Source organism: Saimiri boliviensis, chromosome 4 (assembly GCF_048565385.1).
Source record: "Saimiri boliviensis isolate mSaiBol1 chromosome 4, mSaiBol1.pri, whole genome shotgun sequence".
Taxonomy (NCBI): Eukaryota; Metazoa; Chordata; class Mammalia; order Primates; family Cebidae; genus Saimiri; species Saimiri boliviensis.
The window spans coordinates 141,743,171-141,758,750 of record NC_133452.1 but is presented as its reverse complement, the minus strand read 5'-3'; the positions used below and the strand labels follow the sequence as shown (position 1 = coordinate 141,758,750).

General features: G+C 45.8%; 1 protein-coding gene across 4 annotated transcripts in view; it reads left to right on the top strand.

The window, feature by feature from the left end:
- The window catches only part of SLC22A23 (solute carrier family 22 member 23), a 192,890-nt gene that overhangs the window by 149,280 nt on the left and 28,030 nt on the right, over positions 1-15,580 (top strand). For all 4 annotated transcript variants that reach the window (XM_039462679.2, XM_010338125.3, XM_074398393.1 and 1 more), the window contains exon 5: positions 13,271-13,398. In XM_039462679.2, coding sequence (XP_039318613.1) covers positions 13,271-13,398 — 128 coding nt within the window. The remainder of the gene's footprint in view (positions 1-13,270; positions 13,399-15,580) is intronic.

The following is a 15,580-nucleotide window of genomic DNA, read 5'->3' as shown; positions in this document are numbered from 1 at the left end:
TCATCTTATTTCCTTCCTGTATTTTCTTTATGAGTAAATGTGCTAGTACAGTATGTCAACAAGGGGAGACGTGCAATCTTATACAGAGAATTGCCAAGCTGGCATTTCATCAGAGCTGGTGTTAAGTGAATTGGCAAGAAGGCAGCCGACATAGTATACTTGTCTATGTCAGAGACTCCAACTGGATAGAGGAATAATTTGTTTTATTTTTAGACGTCAAGGAAAAATGATCAACCTCATAGTGTTTCACAGTATTGAGTTTTAATTACAGATTCTCCTGAGCGATGATTCAGGTTACAGGGATGTAGAACAGATCCGTGAAACGTAAATCAGACGGGTTTGAAACATAGCCAACTCTCCACTCCAAGAAAGAGGGCAGAGGCGGGAATGCGGACCACAAGCAACACACTGCTGTCAAATCATAAATTACCCTGCGCTGTGCTGGGTGCCCCAGGAGACCGGGCACTCCGCCTTCAACTGCGCGCTCACACTCAGCTTCGAGAAGCAACGATGTGGTGCTATTAAGAAAACACAGAGAAATTTCCCTAGCTTGATACCGTAACATCGTGTACATGATGCCACTGGGGAAAAGCTCTACATAGACACATGTTCCATATAAGTCTCTAAGAACCAGCGCTTTCGCTTAGCTAATTTGGGTGAGACTCTTTGTAGAATACATTTTTCCTGCTGTATAAGCAATACTGCATGCATGGTGTAATGTAGAGAAAACTCTACTGGTCTAGGGGCCTTCAGCCCCAGGTCCCAGTCATCTGCCAGGCAGTGAGGGGCTGGGTTAAGTGTGACCCAGAGACCTCCTTCTGACTATAGCTCCATTTTGTAACATTGCCTGTACCTCGTGAGCAATTGGAGAGCCATCCCTGTGGCAGCAGGTACTTCTGTGTGACAGTGGTGTGCCCCTTCAGAAGCATCTGTGTATGAAGCTCCTGTACCCACGAGGAGGCTGGACGCCTGTGCGCAGTTGGCCTGCTGCCTCCTGCCACCTGCTTGTCAGCCCACAGTCCTTATGATGGACCGGTGCCACTCTGCTTGGAGGCCTCTTCCCAGTGCTTATGGCCTGGGGCTTTCTCACCAAGGATTCTGTTGTCTGAGTGAAGACCCTGGGCACTCCTCTGTAATGCAAGTCTGTGTTTCCAGTGAGTGGACTGAGTAACTTCTGCATTCAGTCAAAGACCCTTTTTGCTTAATTTCTGATTCTTAGCTCTTTTCATTTTTCTTTTTATTTTCATTTTGAGACAGGGTCTCACTGTGTGGCCCAGACTGGAGTCCAGTGGCATGACCTTGGTCCACTGCAACCTCTGCCTCCTGGGTTCAAGCAATTCTCCTGCCTCAGCCTCCTGAGTTGCAGGGATTATAGGTGGCTGCCACCGCGTCTGGCTAATTTTTGTGTTTTTAGTAAAGACAGGGTTTTAACCATGTTAGATAGGCTGGTCTCGAACTCCTGCCCCGCCACAGCCTCCCAAAGTGCCTGATCGTTGGCTCTTTTTAGATTAATTGAAGCCATGGGGTAAGGGACCCACCAATCCATGTTGTGGTTTTGTTTGTTTGTTTTTTGTTTTGAGACAGAGTCTTGCTCTGTGGCCCAGGCTGGAGGGCAGTAGCACAATCTTGGCTCACTGTAACCTTCGCCTCTCATGTTCAAGCAATTCCCCTGTCTCAGCCTCCTGAGTAGCTGAGATTACAGGCCCACACCACCATGCCTGGCTAATTTTTGTATTTTCAGTAGAGACAGTGTTTTGCCACGTTGGTCAGGCTGATGTCGAACTCCTGACCTCGTGATTCGCTGGCCGTGGCCTCCCAAAGTGCTGGGATTACAGCCGTGAGCCACTGCACCCAGCCCAAGCTGTGCTTTTATGTTAGGTTTTATGTCCCAAGTACATGCTGGAAAATGGCATGATTCACGTTGTTGTGAGGTTCCATTGACCTTGAGTTAGTGCCCTCTCCTCACAAGTAGAAATTAATGTGCTTGTATTTAAGACCTCAGGAGATGAGCCACTGCGCACACCTGGGGGAACTGTCTCTGGGCACCAGGTGGGCAAACGTGTGCCAGTCTGGAAGGAAGGGCATTTTTAGAGCAAGACTGGCATTTTTCACTGAGAAGTGGGGGCAGTGTGTCATAGTGGAGGAGGCACCTGGAGATGCAGGTGCGAGTCGATGCCCTGAATACAATTTAGAAGGACACGTGCCCAGCTGGAGAGGGCTTAGCTGTGGAGGATGGGAAAGTGAGTGCCAGGCACAGGGACTGGGGTGAGCGGTATCAGGGGAGGGGGGCTTTCTTCTTCTCTGTAATATTTTCTTTTAATTGTGGTAAAATACACATAACAAAATTTTCCACTTTAACCGTTTTTTTTTTTTTTTTTTTTTTTTGAGACAGAGTTTCGCTCTTGTTACCCAAGCTGGAGTGCGATGGTGCGATCTTGGCTCACCGCAACCTCCACCTCCTGGGTTCAGGCAATTCTCCTGCCTCAGCCTCCTGAGTAGCTAGGATTACAGGCACGCACCACCATGCCCAGCTAATTTTTTGTATTTTTAGTAGAGACTGGGTTTCACCATGTTGACCAGGATGGTCTCGATCTCTTGACCTCGTGATCCATCCACCTCGGCCTCCCAAAGTGCTGGGATTACAGGCATGAGCCACTGCGCCCGGCCACTTTAACCATTTTTAAGTGTACAACTCAGTGACCACGTCCACAACTCAGTGACCACATCCACAGTGTTGTGCCACCATCTCCACCGTTTCTAGAACTTTTTCATCTTCCCAAACAGAATTGCTTGCCCATTAAACACTAGCTCCCCATTCCCCCATCCCGAGTCCTGGCAGCCCCCGCTCCACCTTCTGTGAGTTGGACTCCTCTAGTGCCTCATGTGAGTAGAACTTCACGGTGTCCATCTCTCTGCAACTGGCTTATTGCAGAGCATAGTGTCCTCCAGGTTCGCCCGTATCAGGCCATAGCAGGCATCAGATCCTTTCTGTTCAAGGCCAAATCATATTCCGTTGTACAGATGGACCACATTTTATCCATTCATCCGTTGATGGAATCTGTAAATGCTTAGTTTTTAAGTAGCGAATGGGTTTATCTGTGATTTGCTTAATTAATTCCATAGCCAAACTCTTGACTCCAGCATCCTCCACTGTAACTCACAGACGGTTACTGCTTCCGACTGCTGTGGGCAGTGTCACGAGGGTGGCTGTGCCAGCAGGTGCTCAGCACGCACCATGGTGTGGTTCCTGCGCAGCTCTCTCTGATCTGAGATCTGTGCCATGTTGGATGCCAGTAAGGTCTGGTCCTAGTCTGTTGTCCAGCATACAAATACCCTGCAGTGGACCATCAGCAGGGCTCCACGAGGAAAGACGACTGAAGGCTAAAGGCACTGGTATCCCAGTTGGGTTCTGCCTGCATTGAGTTCAGGCCAGTTCAGGTATCATGGCCAAAATACTTTAGGGGTTCTGGAATCATGAATTAACATTGTGGACCTTCTAACTATCCCAAAGGGATTTTGAAAAGGGCTTGGGTCCAATCTGTCATTTGCCTTCAGACAAGAGGTGCAGTAGCCATGTCATCAGGAGGAAACAGCCCTCTCCACAGTCCCCGAGTTCTACTGGAATGTGGGGGATCAGAGCCAGTGAGGCCAGCTGCCTGGACGTGCTGCTGAGAACACAGGTTTTATGCCCACCCTCACCTCGTCAGTGACCAAGTGCCACCTGTGTGTGGTGTAGCACTGCCGTGTGCCATCTGCTCCGCATGTTCACGGTCCATCAGCAAACATCTATTGTGAGATCCTCCAAGTTGGCAAGCATCCTACTCACCCTAGAGGAGGAATCCTTGTGACCCTCCATTGCTGTATCCACCCCGCGCTGGGGATGCTGGCACCTGCTTGGTGGGAAGGCAGCTATCTGCCTCTCACTGCCACTGAGAGATCGCAGACACACACAGCCCAGCAGCATCTCTGGCTGTTCCTTCCTGGTCCTGGGTGACCTTAGCTTGAACATTCTGCTCTAGACAGCATCCTTGTCCCGAACGGCTCTTTAGAAGCAAAGAGAAAAATACTATCCACTCTGTATCTGAGTAACCTCTGCAGGACTCTCTGTCCTTCTCTGCCTCTTGCTCCCTACGTGGGGTTTAGGGCTTGGAGGGTGAGTGGAGACTTCGTTCTTCCCACATCCTTCCCAAGCCCTGGGGAATCAGTGAGCCAGCCAGCTTAGAGAGATCACTTGTTAGGTGTGAAGGCTGGGCTCCTTTAGGTCTTCCCAGCCTGGCAGTCTCTCCAGTCAGGCTGTCGGTTTAAATCCCAGCTCTGCTGTTGAATAACTGTGTAATCCTGGGAGATGTATTTGAACATTCTGAGTTTTCTCATCTGTAAAGTAGGGATAATGATAGTACCACCACAAAGTAAATAATTAAATACTTACAGCTTTAGAAACTTCTGTTCTACTCCTGTGGCTTCAAGGAAGCCCTCTGCTGCATGAACCAACTTCTTTTTCCCTTATCTGTGATAGAGTTTGTATATGAGTCCCCTCCAAATCACATGTTGAAATGTGCCCCCAAGTGTTGGATGTGGGGCCTGGTGGGAGGTGTTTGGGTCACGGGGTGGTTCCCCCCACCGTGATGACTTGCTGCCCTCCCCGCGGTAATGAGCAAGCTCTCTCTAAGAGGCCATTCAAGGACTGGTTGTTTGAAGGAGCCTGGCAGCTCTCCCGCTCTTGCTCCCATTCTCACCCCATGACATGCCAGCTCCCCTTGTCCTCCACCATGAGTAAAAGCTTCCTGAGGCCTCACCAAAAGCAGAGCAGATATTGGCGCCACACTTCCTTTACAGCCTGCAGAACTGTGAGCCAAATAAACCTCTTTTCTTTTCTTTCTTTCTTTTTTTTTTTGAAATGGAGTCTCGCTCTTGTTGCCCAGACTAGAGTGCAGTGGCACAATCTCAGCTCACTTGCAACCTCTGCCTCCTGGCTTCAAGCCATTCTCCTGCCTCAGCCTCCCTAGTAGCTAGGATTACAGTCATGCACCACCACGCCTGGCTAATTTTTTGTATTTTTAGTAGAGACGGGGTTTCTCCATCTTGGTCAGCTAGTCCTCTTTTCTTTCTAAATGGTACACTCTCCAGAGTCTCCAATGTTCCTTTATAGCAACTCAAACAGACTAAGATAGTGGGACTCCTCCAGCTTGCACCTCTGCTCCTGCACTGCCGTCCTGGCCACAGCCACTCTGTGAGCCAACCTCAAGGCTTTCTCCCAGGAAAGCTGCTGTGATTTCCATGCCTGGTTGTATTTTACGGTTGCTGAAATCATCCTCAAGGTCATTCTCTGGCCATCTACACGTGAGGATGCACCAGGCAGATATGGCTCCAGCTACCCACCATGCTTACTGATTTTTTGTTGAAAATGATCCATTTCTCTGGGGGCTCAGCTCTGTTTCTCCCATGTCCTGGGCCTTTGGCTGGCTTTTTAATTTGCATGGCATTATTACATTATGGACTTGTCAGCAGAGATTTCATTAAGTTCCCATAATACAACTACACTGCACATTGTCCAGACTAAAACAACCATCCCTGGGCTTGCTCAGAGGCTAACAGACCAATGAGTTCTTTATGATTTTGCAGCAAATTTAAATTCATGGAGTGCATCATAAAACTGAAGTATTCCCTACCCACTCCCTTTGGGTGGCATTCCGGAACACTGGAGGAGGCATCTCTGGAACAGTACTTCCCGACCTCAGTCACTGGAGTGCCATCCAGGCAATATAGGTTTGCTGCTGTGCTGTGTCCACAGAGGTTAAGGGTATGCACTGTCTCATCAGACTGCCTAGGTTCAGATCCCAGCTCTGCCACTGAAGAGCTGTGGAATCCTAGGCAACATACTAGAACTCTCTTTGCCTGAATTTTGCCATCTGTAAAACAGGAGTAATCGTAGTGCCACCACGTAATGAACTGGAAAGCATTAAACACGGGGGAAGCTGGTAGAACCATGCCTGTTGGTCGGAAATCCTGTCATGGGGAAGGTGATTGGCAGTGCTGCCTGCCCATGGAGACAGCAGTGTGGTTAAGGGAAGCCTGTCCCTCGTCTCATGCCCAAATCTCCTGGAGAGCGCTGTCTTTACTTCAGTCCAGTCCAGTCCCGTGGCTGCTGCTCGTCAGAGCCCATAAGGCTCAGGATCTTCCACTCCCTGAGCCCTGAGTCCCTCTCCTCTCCTCGCCTCTTCTCACCTCGTTCCCAGCTTTCGAGTTTATCAGCTTGCTGCTCTCTGAACACAAGTGCACCGTCCCACACCCCCATGCCTGACCTCTGGGGCCTGCCCCACACACCTCCAGCAGTATGAGGGGATGCAGGGCCTGCCCTGCTGCCATTCACCTTCCAGGACAGCCCAAGCAGAGCCCGGACTTCCCAGAGCCTCCCCTCACCAGCCCATGGACCACCTGCCTAGGAATGCCCCCACTGCAACCCACACCATGCAGGCTTCCATACAACTCGCTCAATGGATTTGTCACTACACATCCATTTGAGATAACAATGTTCCATACATATTAGAAAAAGCAATCTGGAGACCCATTGAAAGCTTGGGCTCCCAAAGAGGCCCAGAGCCATTTCTTAAATCCCAAGGTCACACCCTACCTTTGTGAAAAATACTATCCTTGAAATCTTTTCCATGAGCTTTGCAATTCTCAGAGTCTCTCTAGAAGGGGACTTGCTCATCCTCACTTTTCATAAAGCCATAGATTTGCTGTTGTCAGTTTTTAGGTATCCAAACTGTGTTGTCTTTAGATCCAATTTGCGGATGACAGAGACGAGTGAGTGGTCACTAAGGAGCAGGCAGAATCCCAAAGGCCTGTCTGCCCTTGCACCGCTGGGCTGCACACACGCCCTCCTGCCCCAGGCTCCGATCTGTGCCTGTGGCTTTGAAGTCTGGGACAAGGAGAGACTTTTCTCCTGAAGGGCTAGGGCTCAGTGGGCCCAGATAAGAAAGGGGAACAGCAGAATTGAATCCTCTCTGGGACTCAATGCCTGGACTGATGGCATTCCAGTAACTTCAGTGTCTGCCTGGTATCCACAATGCAGGCCTTTATCTTTGTACTGGCATCTGTTAAATTGACACATCATAATTGTTCATATTGATGGGATACATAGTTGTGCTACATTAAATGTATTGTGGTCACATCACAGCATGCAGCATATCCACCCTCTCCAACGTTTATCATGTCTTTGTGTTGGGAACATTAGATATTTGAAACTATATGATATATTATTATAGTTATCCTACAGTGCTATAGAACACTAGAACATATCCCTCCTATCTCTTGTAATTTTGTATCCTTTAACCAGTCTCTCCATATTCCTCCCTTCTCCTTACCCTTCCTAGCCTCTAATATCTTCTGTTCTACTTTTCACTTCTATGAGATTCCCTTTGTTTAAGCTTCCACATGAGTGAGAACATGTAGTGTTTAGCTTTCTGTACCTGGTTTATTTCACTTAACATAATGTCTTTCAGTTCCATCCATGATGCCGCAAATGACAGGATTCCATTCTTTTTTACAGCTGAATAGTATTCCATTGTGTATATATACCACATGTCCTTTTCCCAGTCGTCTGTGTTGGACACCTAGGTCGATTTCACATCTTAACTATTGCAGATAATGCTGTAATTAACTCAGGGTACAGATGTGTCTTTGACTGATTTCCTTTCCTTTGGATGAATGCCAGTAGTGGAATTGCTGGGTCATGTGGTAGTTCTGTTTGTAGTTTTTTGAGGAACCTCTCTACTGTCCTCCATAGTGACTGTATCAGTTTACATTCCTAGCAACATCATATAAGAGTTCTCTTTCTCCACATCCTTGCCAGCATTTTTTTTTTGTCTTTTTGATAATAGCCATCCTAACTGGGGTGAGTCAGTACCTCATTGTGGTTTTGATTTGCATTCCCCTGATGATTAGTGATGTTGAGCATTTTTTATATATATTTGTTAGCCATTTGTGCTTTTTGAGAAATGTCTATTCAGATTATTTGTCCATTTTTAAAATCAGATTGTATCTTTTTTTGCTTTTGAGGTTTTTGAATTCCTTATATATTCTAGATATTAATCCTGTCAGATGAATAGTTTGCACATATTTTCTCTCATTCTGTAGGTTGTCTTTTCAGTCTGTTGATTGTTTCCTTTGCTCTGCAGAAGGTTTGAGTTTCTCCAGGATTAAGGTATATGTTACAACACAAAACAAGTCTCAAAAAATTTTTAAAAATCAAAACCATACCAAGTAGCCTATCTGACCATAATGGAATAAAACTAGAAATAAGATAACAAGAGGAACATTCAAAACTGTACAAATGCATGGAAACTGAACGACATACTGACGAACAACCAATGAGTGAAGGAAGAATTTAAGGAGAAAACTAAAACATTTCTTGATACAAATGAAAATAGAAACACAATATACTAAAACCTATGAGACGCAGCAAAAGCAGCATTAACAGGTAGGTTTATAGCAACAAACGCCTACACTAAAAAACTAGAGACATTTCGTATAAACAACCCAATGATGTATTTCAAGGTACTAGAAAAGCAAGAACAAGCTAATCTCAAAAGTAGTAGAAGGGAAGAAATGATAAAGATCAGAGCAGGCATAAATGAATTTGAGGCTAGCAAAACCATAGAGAAGATCAATGAAACAAAAAGTTGCTCTTTTTGAAAAGATTTTAAAAATTCATAAACCATTAGGTAGACTAAGAAAAAGAGAAGACCCGGCTGGGCATGGTGGCTCACACCTGTAATCCAAGCACTTTGGAGGCCAAGGCAGGCGGATCACCTGAGGTTGGGAGTTCAAGACCAGCCTGACCAACATGGTGAAACCCTGTCTTTAAAAAAAAAAAAAAAAAAAAAAAAAAAAAAAAAAAAAAAAAATTTGAAAAAAGAATAAAAAAGAAAAAGAGAAGACCCAAATACATAAAATCAGAAAGAACAGCAAAAAAAAAAAAGACATCACAAAAGATACCACAGAAATACAAAGAATCATCAGAGACTGCTATGAATACCTATATGCCAATAAATTCAAAAACCTAAAGGAAATGGATAAATTCCTGACACATACAGCCTATCATGATTGAACCAAGAAGAAATAGAAAGACTAAACAGACCAATAACCAGTAATGAGATTGAATTAGTAATAAAAAGTCTTCCAAAAAACAAAAATCCAGGACCAGAGGGCTTCACTGCTGAATTCTAATGAACCTTTAAAAATTTAATACCAGCTCTTTTCAAACTATTCCAAAAGAAAAATGAAACAAGGCCGGGCGCGGTGGCTCAAGCCTGTAATCCCAGCACTTTGGGAGGCCAAGGCGGGTGGATCACGAGGTCAAGAGATCGAGACCATCCCGGTCAACATGGTGAAACCCCGTCTCTACTACAAATACAAAAAATTAGCTGGGCATGGTGGCTCGTGCCTGTAATCCCAGCTACTCAGGAGGCTGAGGCAGGAGAATTGCCTGAACCCAGGAGGCGGAGGTTGCGGTGAGCCGAGATCGCGCCATTGCACTCCAGCCTGGGTAACGAGAGTGAAACTCCGTCTCAAAAAAAAAAAAAAAAAAAGAAAAGAAAAGAAAAATGAAACAAAAGGAATTCTCCCTAACTCATTTGACAAGGGCTTTATCTTGAAGGCAAAATGACACCACTCAAATGTCTATACTCAGATAGGCCTCAGTTTGGATTTTCCCTGAGCTGTCACTCACCTCCCATCCAAGCTTCAAAACTGTGTATAGTGAGCACATCTCCACAGTTCTCCCCACCCTTTAGGTAACAATTGAGGATATATCAAGGAAGAGGACTTGAGATTGCTGGGGGCAGTGAAAAAGTTACGTCCTCTTATGGAGGCTCTTCCTCGCTTGTTGACTCCACCTGTGCCCTCAGCCCTGGGCAGTGGCCCTTGGGGGTCTGGCCCTAGGGGTTGGAAGGTATGGCTGCAGCTCCTCCTCTGCTGTATCATCTGGGCCTCGTTCTTCATTTACGGTCTTGATTTTCAGAATCCATTTCCTGCCATGGAGTTAGTTCCATAAGCATTTGATATAAGTAAATTTTAATTATTTTGAAAGGACACAAATTTCCATGTTGTATGCCGTATTTTAAAACTGTAGAGTCCATCTGCAAAATCACTTGTACTGTCATCTTAACATTTATGTATTCATATAGTGTTTCTTAGATAAGCAAAAATTATGGAAATCACAAATGCATCTCAAGTGATAATACTTAAATGAAATTTCAAAGTCTTAAATATACATGAGAAAAATTAATAATAATGACCTCTATGTCTGTCCTGAGAAATCAGAAAAAGATACTAAACCCAAATGCATCAGAAAGATGGAAATACTATAGATCAGAACTTAAACTACAGGGGGTTGGCATTTGTGTTCGGTTATTTTATTATAAAGAAAAGATCTGATTTTAAAAATGCGGCAAAATGGGCCGAGCGCAGTGGCTCAAGCCTGTAATCCCAGCACTTTGGGAGGCCGAAGCGGGTGGATCACAAGGTCAAGAGATCGAGACCATCCTGGTCAACATGGTGAAACCCCGTCTCTACTAAAAATACAAAAAATTAGCTGGGCATGGTGGCGCCTGCCTATAATCCCAGCTGCTCAGGAGGCTGAGACAGGAGAATTGCCTGAACCCAGGAGGCGGAGGTTGCGGTGAGCCGAGATCACGCCATTGCATTCCAGCCTGGGTAACAAGAACGAAACTCCGTCTCAAAAAAAAAAAAAAAAAGCAGCAAAATGTGAATACTATGTAATATGAATGTCATGTATCTGAGTGTTTCTATTTGCTTGGATTATGTTATTCACAATTAATTTGTTACAGCTAGAGGCCAGTAAGACAAACAGTAACTTTGATGATTTAAAAAAAAAAATCAATGCCTGCATTAGCATTTAGGACTTCCATGTGAGATGACTGGGGACCCCCTGTCCCTGCAGCAAAGCCCTCCTGCATTACACATACCTGCTCAGCAGGACAGCTTTTAGCTCTTCAAGAAGTTTCTCATGTCTCCCAGAGTGCGTAAGATCAGACCATCCCAAAGGTACCACTAAGTCAGTGGGAACCAGCTCTTTATGTAAAGCACAGTTACAAACAAATAGAAATTTGGACTTTTTTCAAATAGGTAAGAAGGAGGCAGTAGTTATTAGACATCAATAGTGATGTGACTTTGAAAAAAAATTTCTACTTCTCACAGTCTCTTCCTGCTGCTACAACAAAATACCTTAGCCTGGAGGCTTTATAAACAACAGAAGTGTATTGCTCACAGTTCTGGAGGCTGAGATGTCCAGGATTAAGGCACCAGCAGATTCTGTGTCTGGCAAGTGTGTGTTGCTCATAGAGGGAGCCTTCTATGTGTCTTCACATGCGGGAAGGGGCAAGGCACCTCTCTTCAGCCTCCTGTTCTCATGACTTGATCATCCCTAAAGGCCCTTTCTCTTACTACTATCACACTGGGGTTTAGTTTCCAACATAATGAATTTGGCCTGGCATGAGGGAAACACCACTAATACTTTTTCCAGTGGCTAGAGTCATTTAAAAACTCTCCTGAGCTTGCAAAGCAGGTGTTAGGTAGTTATAATAACTTCTTAACAGCATCAGTCCTGACTTTCTTGATAGGATTTAACTAAAATAAAGTGGAGTGATACCTAGAATGCTGAGGACTACAAGAGGCTAGGACTGTCATCCTGAGCTTTGATTTCTACTTTTTCTCTCTCCCAAACAGTCAGGAGTCAGCTTCCTGCTTTGCAATAAAGTATTATTAACCCATAGCCACACCTACTCCCATACATCCACTCTCAGGCTTTGATGACTTGGACTTTTGCAGAGATAGAACTCCTGCTCTGGGCAGTCACGGTGTTCTCTTTGAGTGACTTGGAAGTATTGTCATAAGTGTAAATTTATAAACTTGATAATAAAATACTAGCTTTTTTTTTTGTATTGGGGCTCCTCACAAGATTCCGTCTTTAAAAAAATAATAGATTCTGTTGCTTTGGTAAAACTCAAAACCACTGTGTTGTGGCACTGCCTGAGGGACAAGTGATGTGCAGTTAGCAGCAAAATGTAAATAGCTCTGAAGGAAAACCCCAGAGAGTAAGCTTTTGTGTTCCAAAACTGAAAATAACTGCAGGTTGGTTTCATTTGGAAATAACTTTTTAAATGTAAAATCATTCTACTACTATTTATTGTGACAAAATACAAAAAAAAAAAAATCACCAGCCTTCCATGCTTTAGAAATCCATGGTTATAGCTGGGCACAGTGGCTCACGCCTGTAATCCCAGCACTTTGGAAGGCCGAGGCGGGTGGATCACGAGGTGAGGAGATCAAGACTGTCCTGGCCAATGGGGTGAAACCCCATCTCTACTAAAAACAGGAAAATTAGCGGGGTGTAATGGTGTGGGCCTGTAGTCCTAGCTACTTGGGAGGCTGAGGCACAAGAATCACTTTAACCCAGAAGGCGGAGGTTGCAGTGAGCCAAGATCGCGCCACTGCACTCCAGCCTCGCGACAGAGTGAGACTCTGTCTCAAAAAAAAAAAAAAGAAATCTATGGTTACTTTGAAAAGTATAGACCGATTTCTTGACAGAGCTGGTAGAATGTTGCTCTTATCTGCTACTCTGTTATATTTTTAAATTATTTTTTATTTTTTAATTGACACATAGTAATTCTACATATTTATAGGGTACACAGTGATGGTGCACACATGCAAGGTAAAATAATCAGGTCAGGGTAATTAGCATGCACATCATCTCAAATATCACCTTTCTGTGTTGGGAACGTTTAACTTCCTCCTCCTAGTGATGTAAAACTCTACATTGTTAGTAGCCATGGTCATCCTACAGTGGCATGGAACACTTGAACTTGTTCCTCCTACCTAGCTATAATTTTGTATCCTTCCACCAACCTCTCCCTATCCCCAGCTTTCCCCCACCCTTCCAGCCTCTAGTGTCCCCTGTTCTACTTTTTACTTCTATGAAATCACTTTTTTTTAGCTTCCGTACGTGGGTGAGAACGTGTGGTTTTTAACTTTGGTTAAGCATTTTTAAGGTCTCAATTTTTACACTTTGGAAAAGAAAATTGGGAATGTTTCAGTGCCCACAGTTTTATCTCCCCTGACTGGGCTGATGCCTGTCTGGAGACTGACCGCGACCTGCCTGGGAAGCTCCCGGGCCACACCTAAGCCACACTTCCCAGTGCCGTGCAGAACTGGAAGACATTCACCCATTCCCTTTGTGTCTTTAAAGGATATTCCCCGAGTCCCTCCGGTGGCTAATGGCTACCCAGCAGTTTGAGTCTGCCAAGAGGCTGATCCTTCACTTCACACAGAAGAACTGCGTGAGCCCTGAGAGCGACATCAAGGGCGTGATGCCAGGTGAGCACACCACGGGCTGGCCAAGGCTCGGAGAGGCTCCGTGGGGCAGGTCCCTGACACCTGGGCTGGTTTTGTGGCACCAACAGCTGTTTTAACCAGCTGTGCAGTTCTCCTGTGACCTTTTGGCCTGCACAAGGGCAGCTCGATGTTTTCTTTACGTTCTAGGCATTGGTTTCTTTCATGATCAAGTCCAGGCTCTCCTCACCTCCTGCCTAAATCTGGAAGTGTGCCACGAGCCCAACATACACTGCTCAAGGGAAGATCTGGCTATCTAGCCCATAGCCCGCCTACCTGCCAGGTTTAAACACTGCCAGAGGCTCAGGGCATAGATGGCCCTCATGACCTCACCTTTCCTAAGCATGCTCTTCAGAGAGCCACCATTGTCTTTACCTGGCCATGACCTATTTGTTGGACAGCTGAAGACAGGGAAGGTGAAGTGTTTTTCGATAGTTGTTCAGAACCATAGAATTCGTGTGTGTTGGGAGTGTTAGCACAGCTAGGTGGGGGTTCACAACCTGGACATGCACACGTTTCACCAGGAGGTTGTTAAAATCCAGATTCCTGGGCCTCCCATGGCACCCAGAGATTCTGACCTAGTAGATTTGGGATAAGCCCTGAGAACTTGGCGTTTCGAATAAGCACTAGAAGAGATTTTGATGCAAGTGGTATACAGAGCTCCTTTTGAAAATCCCTGGGGGGGCTCATCCCAAGCTCTGACTCACTGCCCTAACCGAAGACCTGGGGTAGATTGTTGTTATAAAATTCCCTGGGAAAATAACCTCCAGGCCATTGTCCAATAGAGAATATGCTCATTTTCCCCCATGACCAGAAATGCTTGTGATGATGATTCATTCATTCATTAAACCAACAGGTGTTTACTAAATACCTGCTGTGTTTCAGGCGCTGTTCTAGAGCAGAGAAGACATGGGCAAAGCCTTGCTCTCACAGAGCTTGCAGGCAGGTGGGGCGCACAGACAGGGAAGTTAGGCTTGCATACGTCAGGAGTGCTGAGGGATGGAAGGTAGTGGGGAGTGACTGCAGACAGAGTGGCTTCGGAAGCCTCGCTCCCAGGGCACAGGTGAGCAGAGGGCTGAGTGAGGTGGGAGAATGTGCCCTGCAGGTATCCATTTACGATGGGAAGGAATGCACGGGGACCCTGAATCAGAGAGGCCCTTGGTACCTGGACGGGCCTCTCGTTAGACTCCCAATTCAGAAGATCGGGGACACTATGTCACTAGAAGCTCCTTGGTGCTACCGTAGCTCAGCCAGGATGTCATCCTCTGCCCCAACTTGTGCGGTGACCTCAGAGTCAGGAGAGCCAGGCTGGACCACATGCTAGGCGGGGTGGGGCCTACCCAGGGCCGCTCGAAGCTGGACCAGAGAAGGCCGTGAGCCAGGTCTGGTTGACGTGAAGAGTGCTGAGTGCAGGTGTGTGCATCCGTGGTCCCTTCTTATCCAGGGACAGTGATGAGAAACAAGAAAAAGTAACTTACATGACAGTTACTTTTCTAAAGGATTTGCAAATGTTAACTCATATTTAATATTTAGTCCTAAGTGCTTTACAAGTATTATTTCTCCATGACAGCCTATGAGAGAGGCACTGTAATTAGCCCCATTTGCTGATGAGGAAACAGGAGCACAGAGAGGCTAAGTAGCTTCCAGAGATCACACAGCGGCTAAGCAGTTGAGCTAGGACTTGATCCCCAGAGTCCAGCAGGGGTGGCTTTGCCATGCTGCTCTAACATGAGGGAGAGCTCCGGGTAGGTGCAAACTTCCCTGAACGGAGCATGAGTACTCAGTCGAGGTTTCTCCGGCGGGGCCGTGCTTGCTCGTTTTGGATGGTCCAGATGGCTTCCACAGACTTCCCCAGACCTCACTCATCAGCAGGTTAATGCTCTTAGGCTTACAGTACAATTTGTTTGTGGTATTTCCCTAATTAAGTCATCACACTCCATTTCTTTCATGTTAAAATATTGTCTGGGAGTAGCTTATTTTCTCCATCCTAATTACACTGCTTCATTTCCCTCCTATATTTGGAAAGTGGTATTAAATCCTTTTTAAAAATTTATGTCTTTGCTTATGAGTTTTGCTGTGCTTATTTCCGTTCCAGTGTCCCAGGCAGGAGGCTGGGTGAGAGGGAGTTGGTGACATGGGATTTAACAAAGAGGAGAGAGGCTTCACC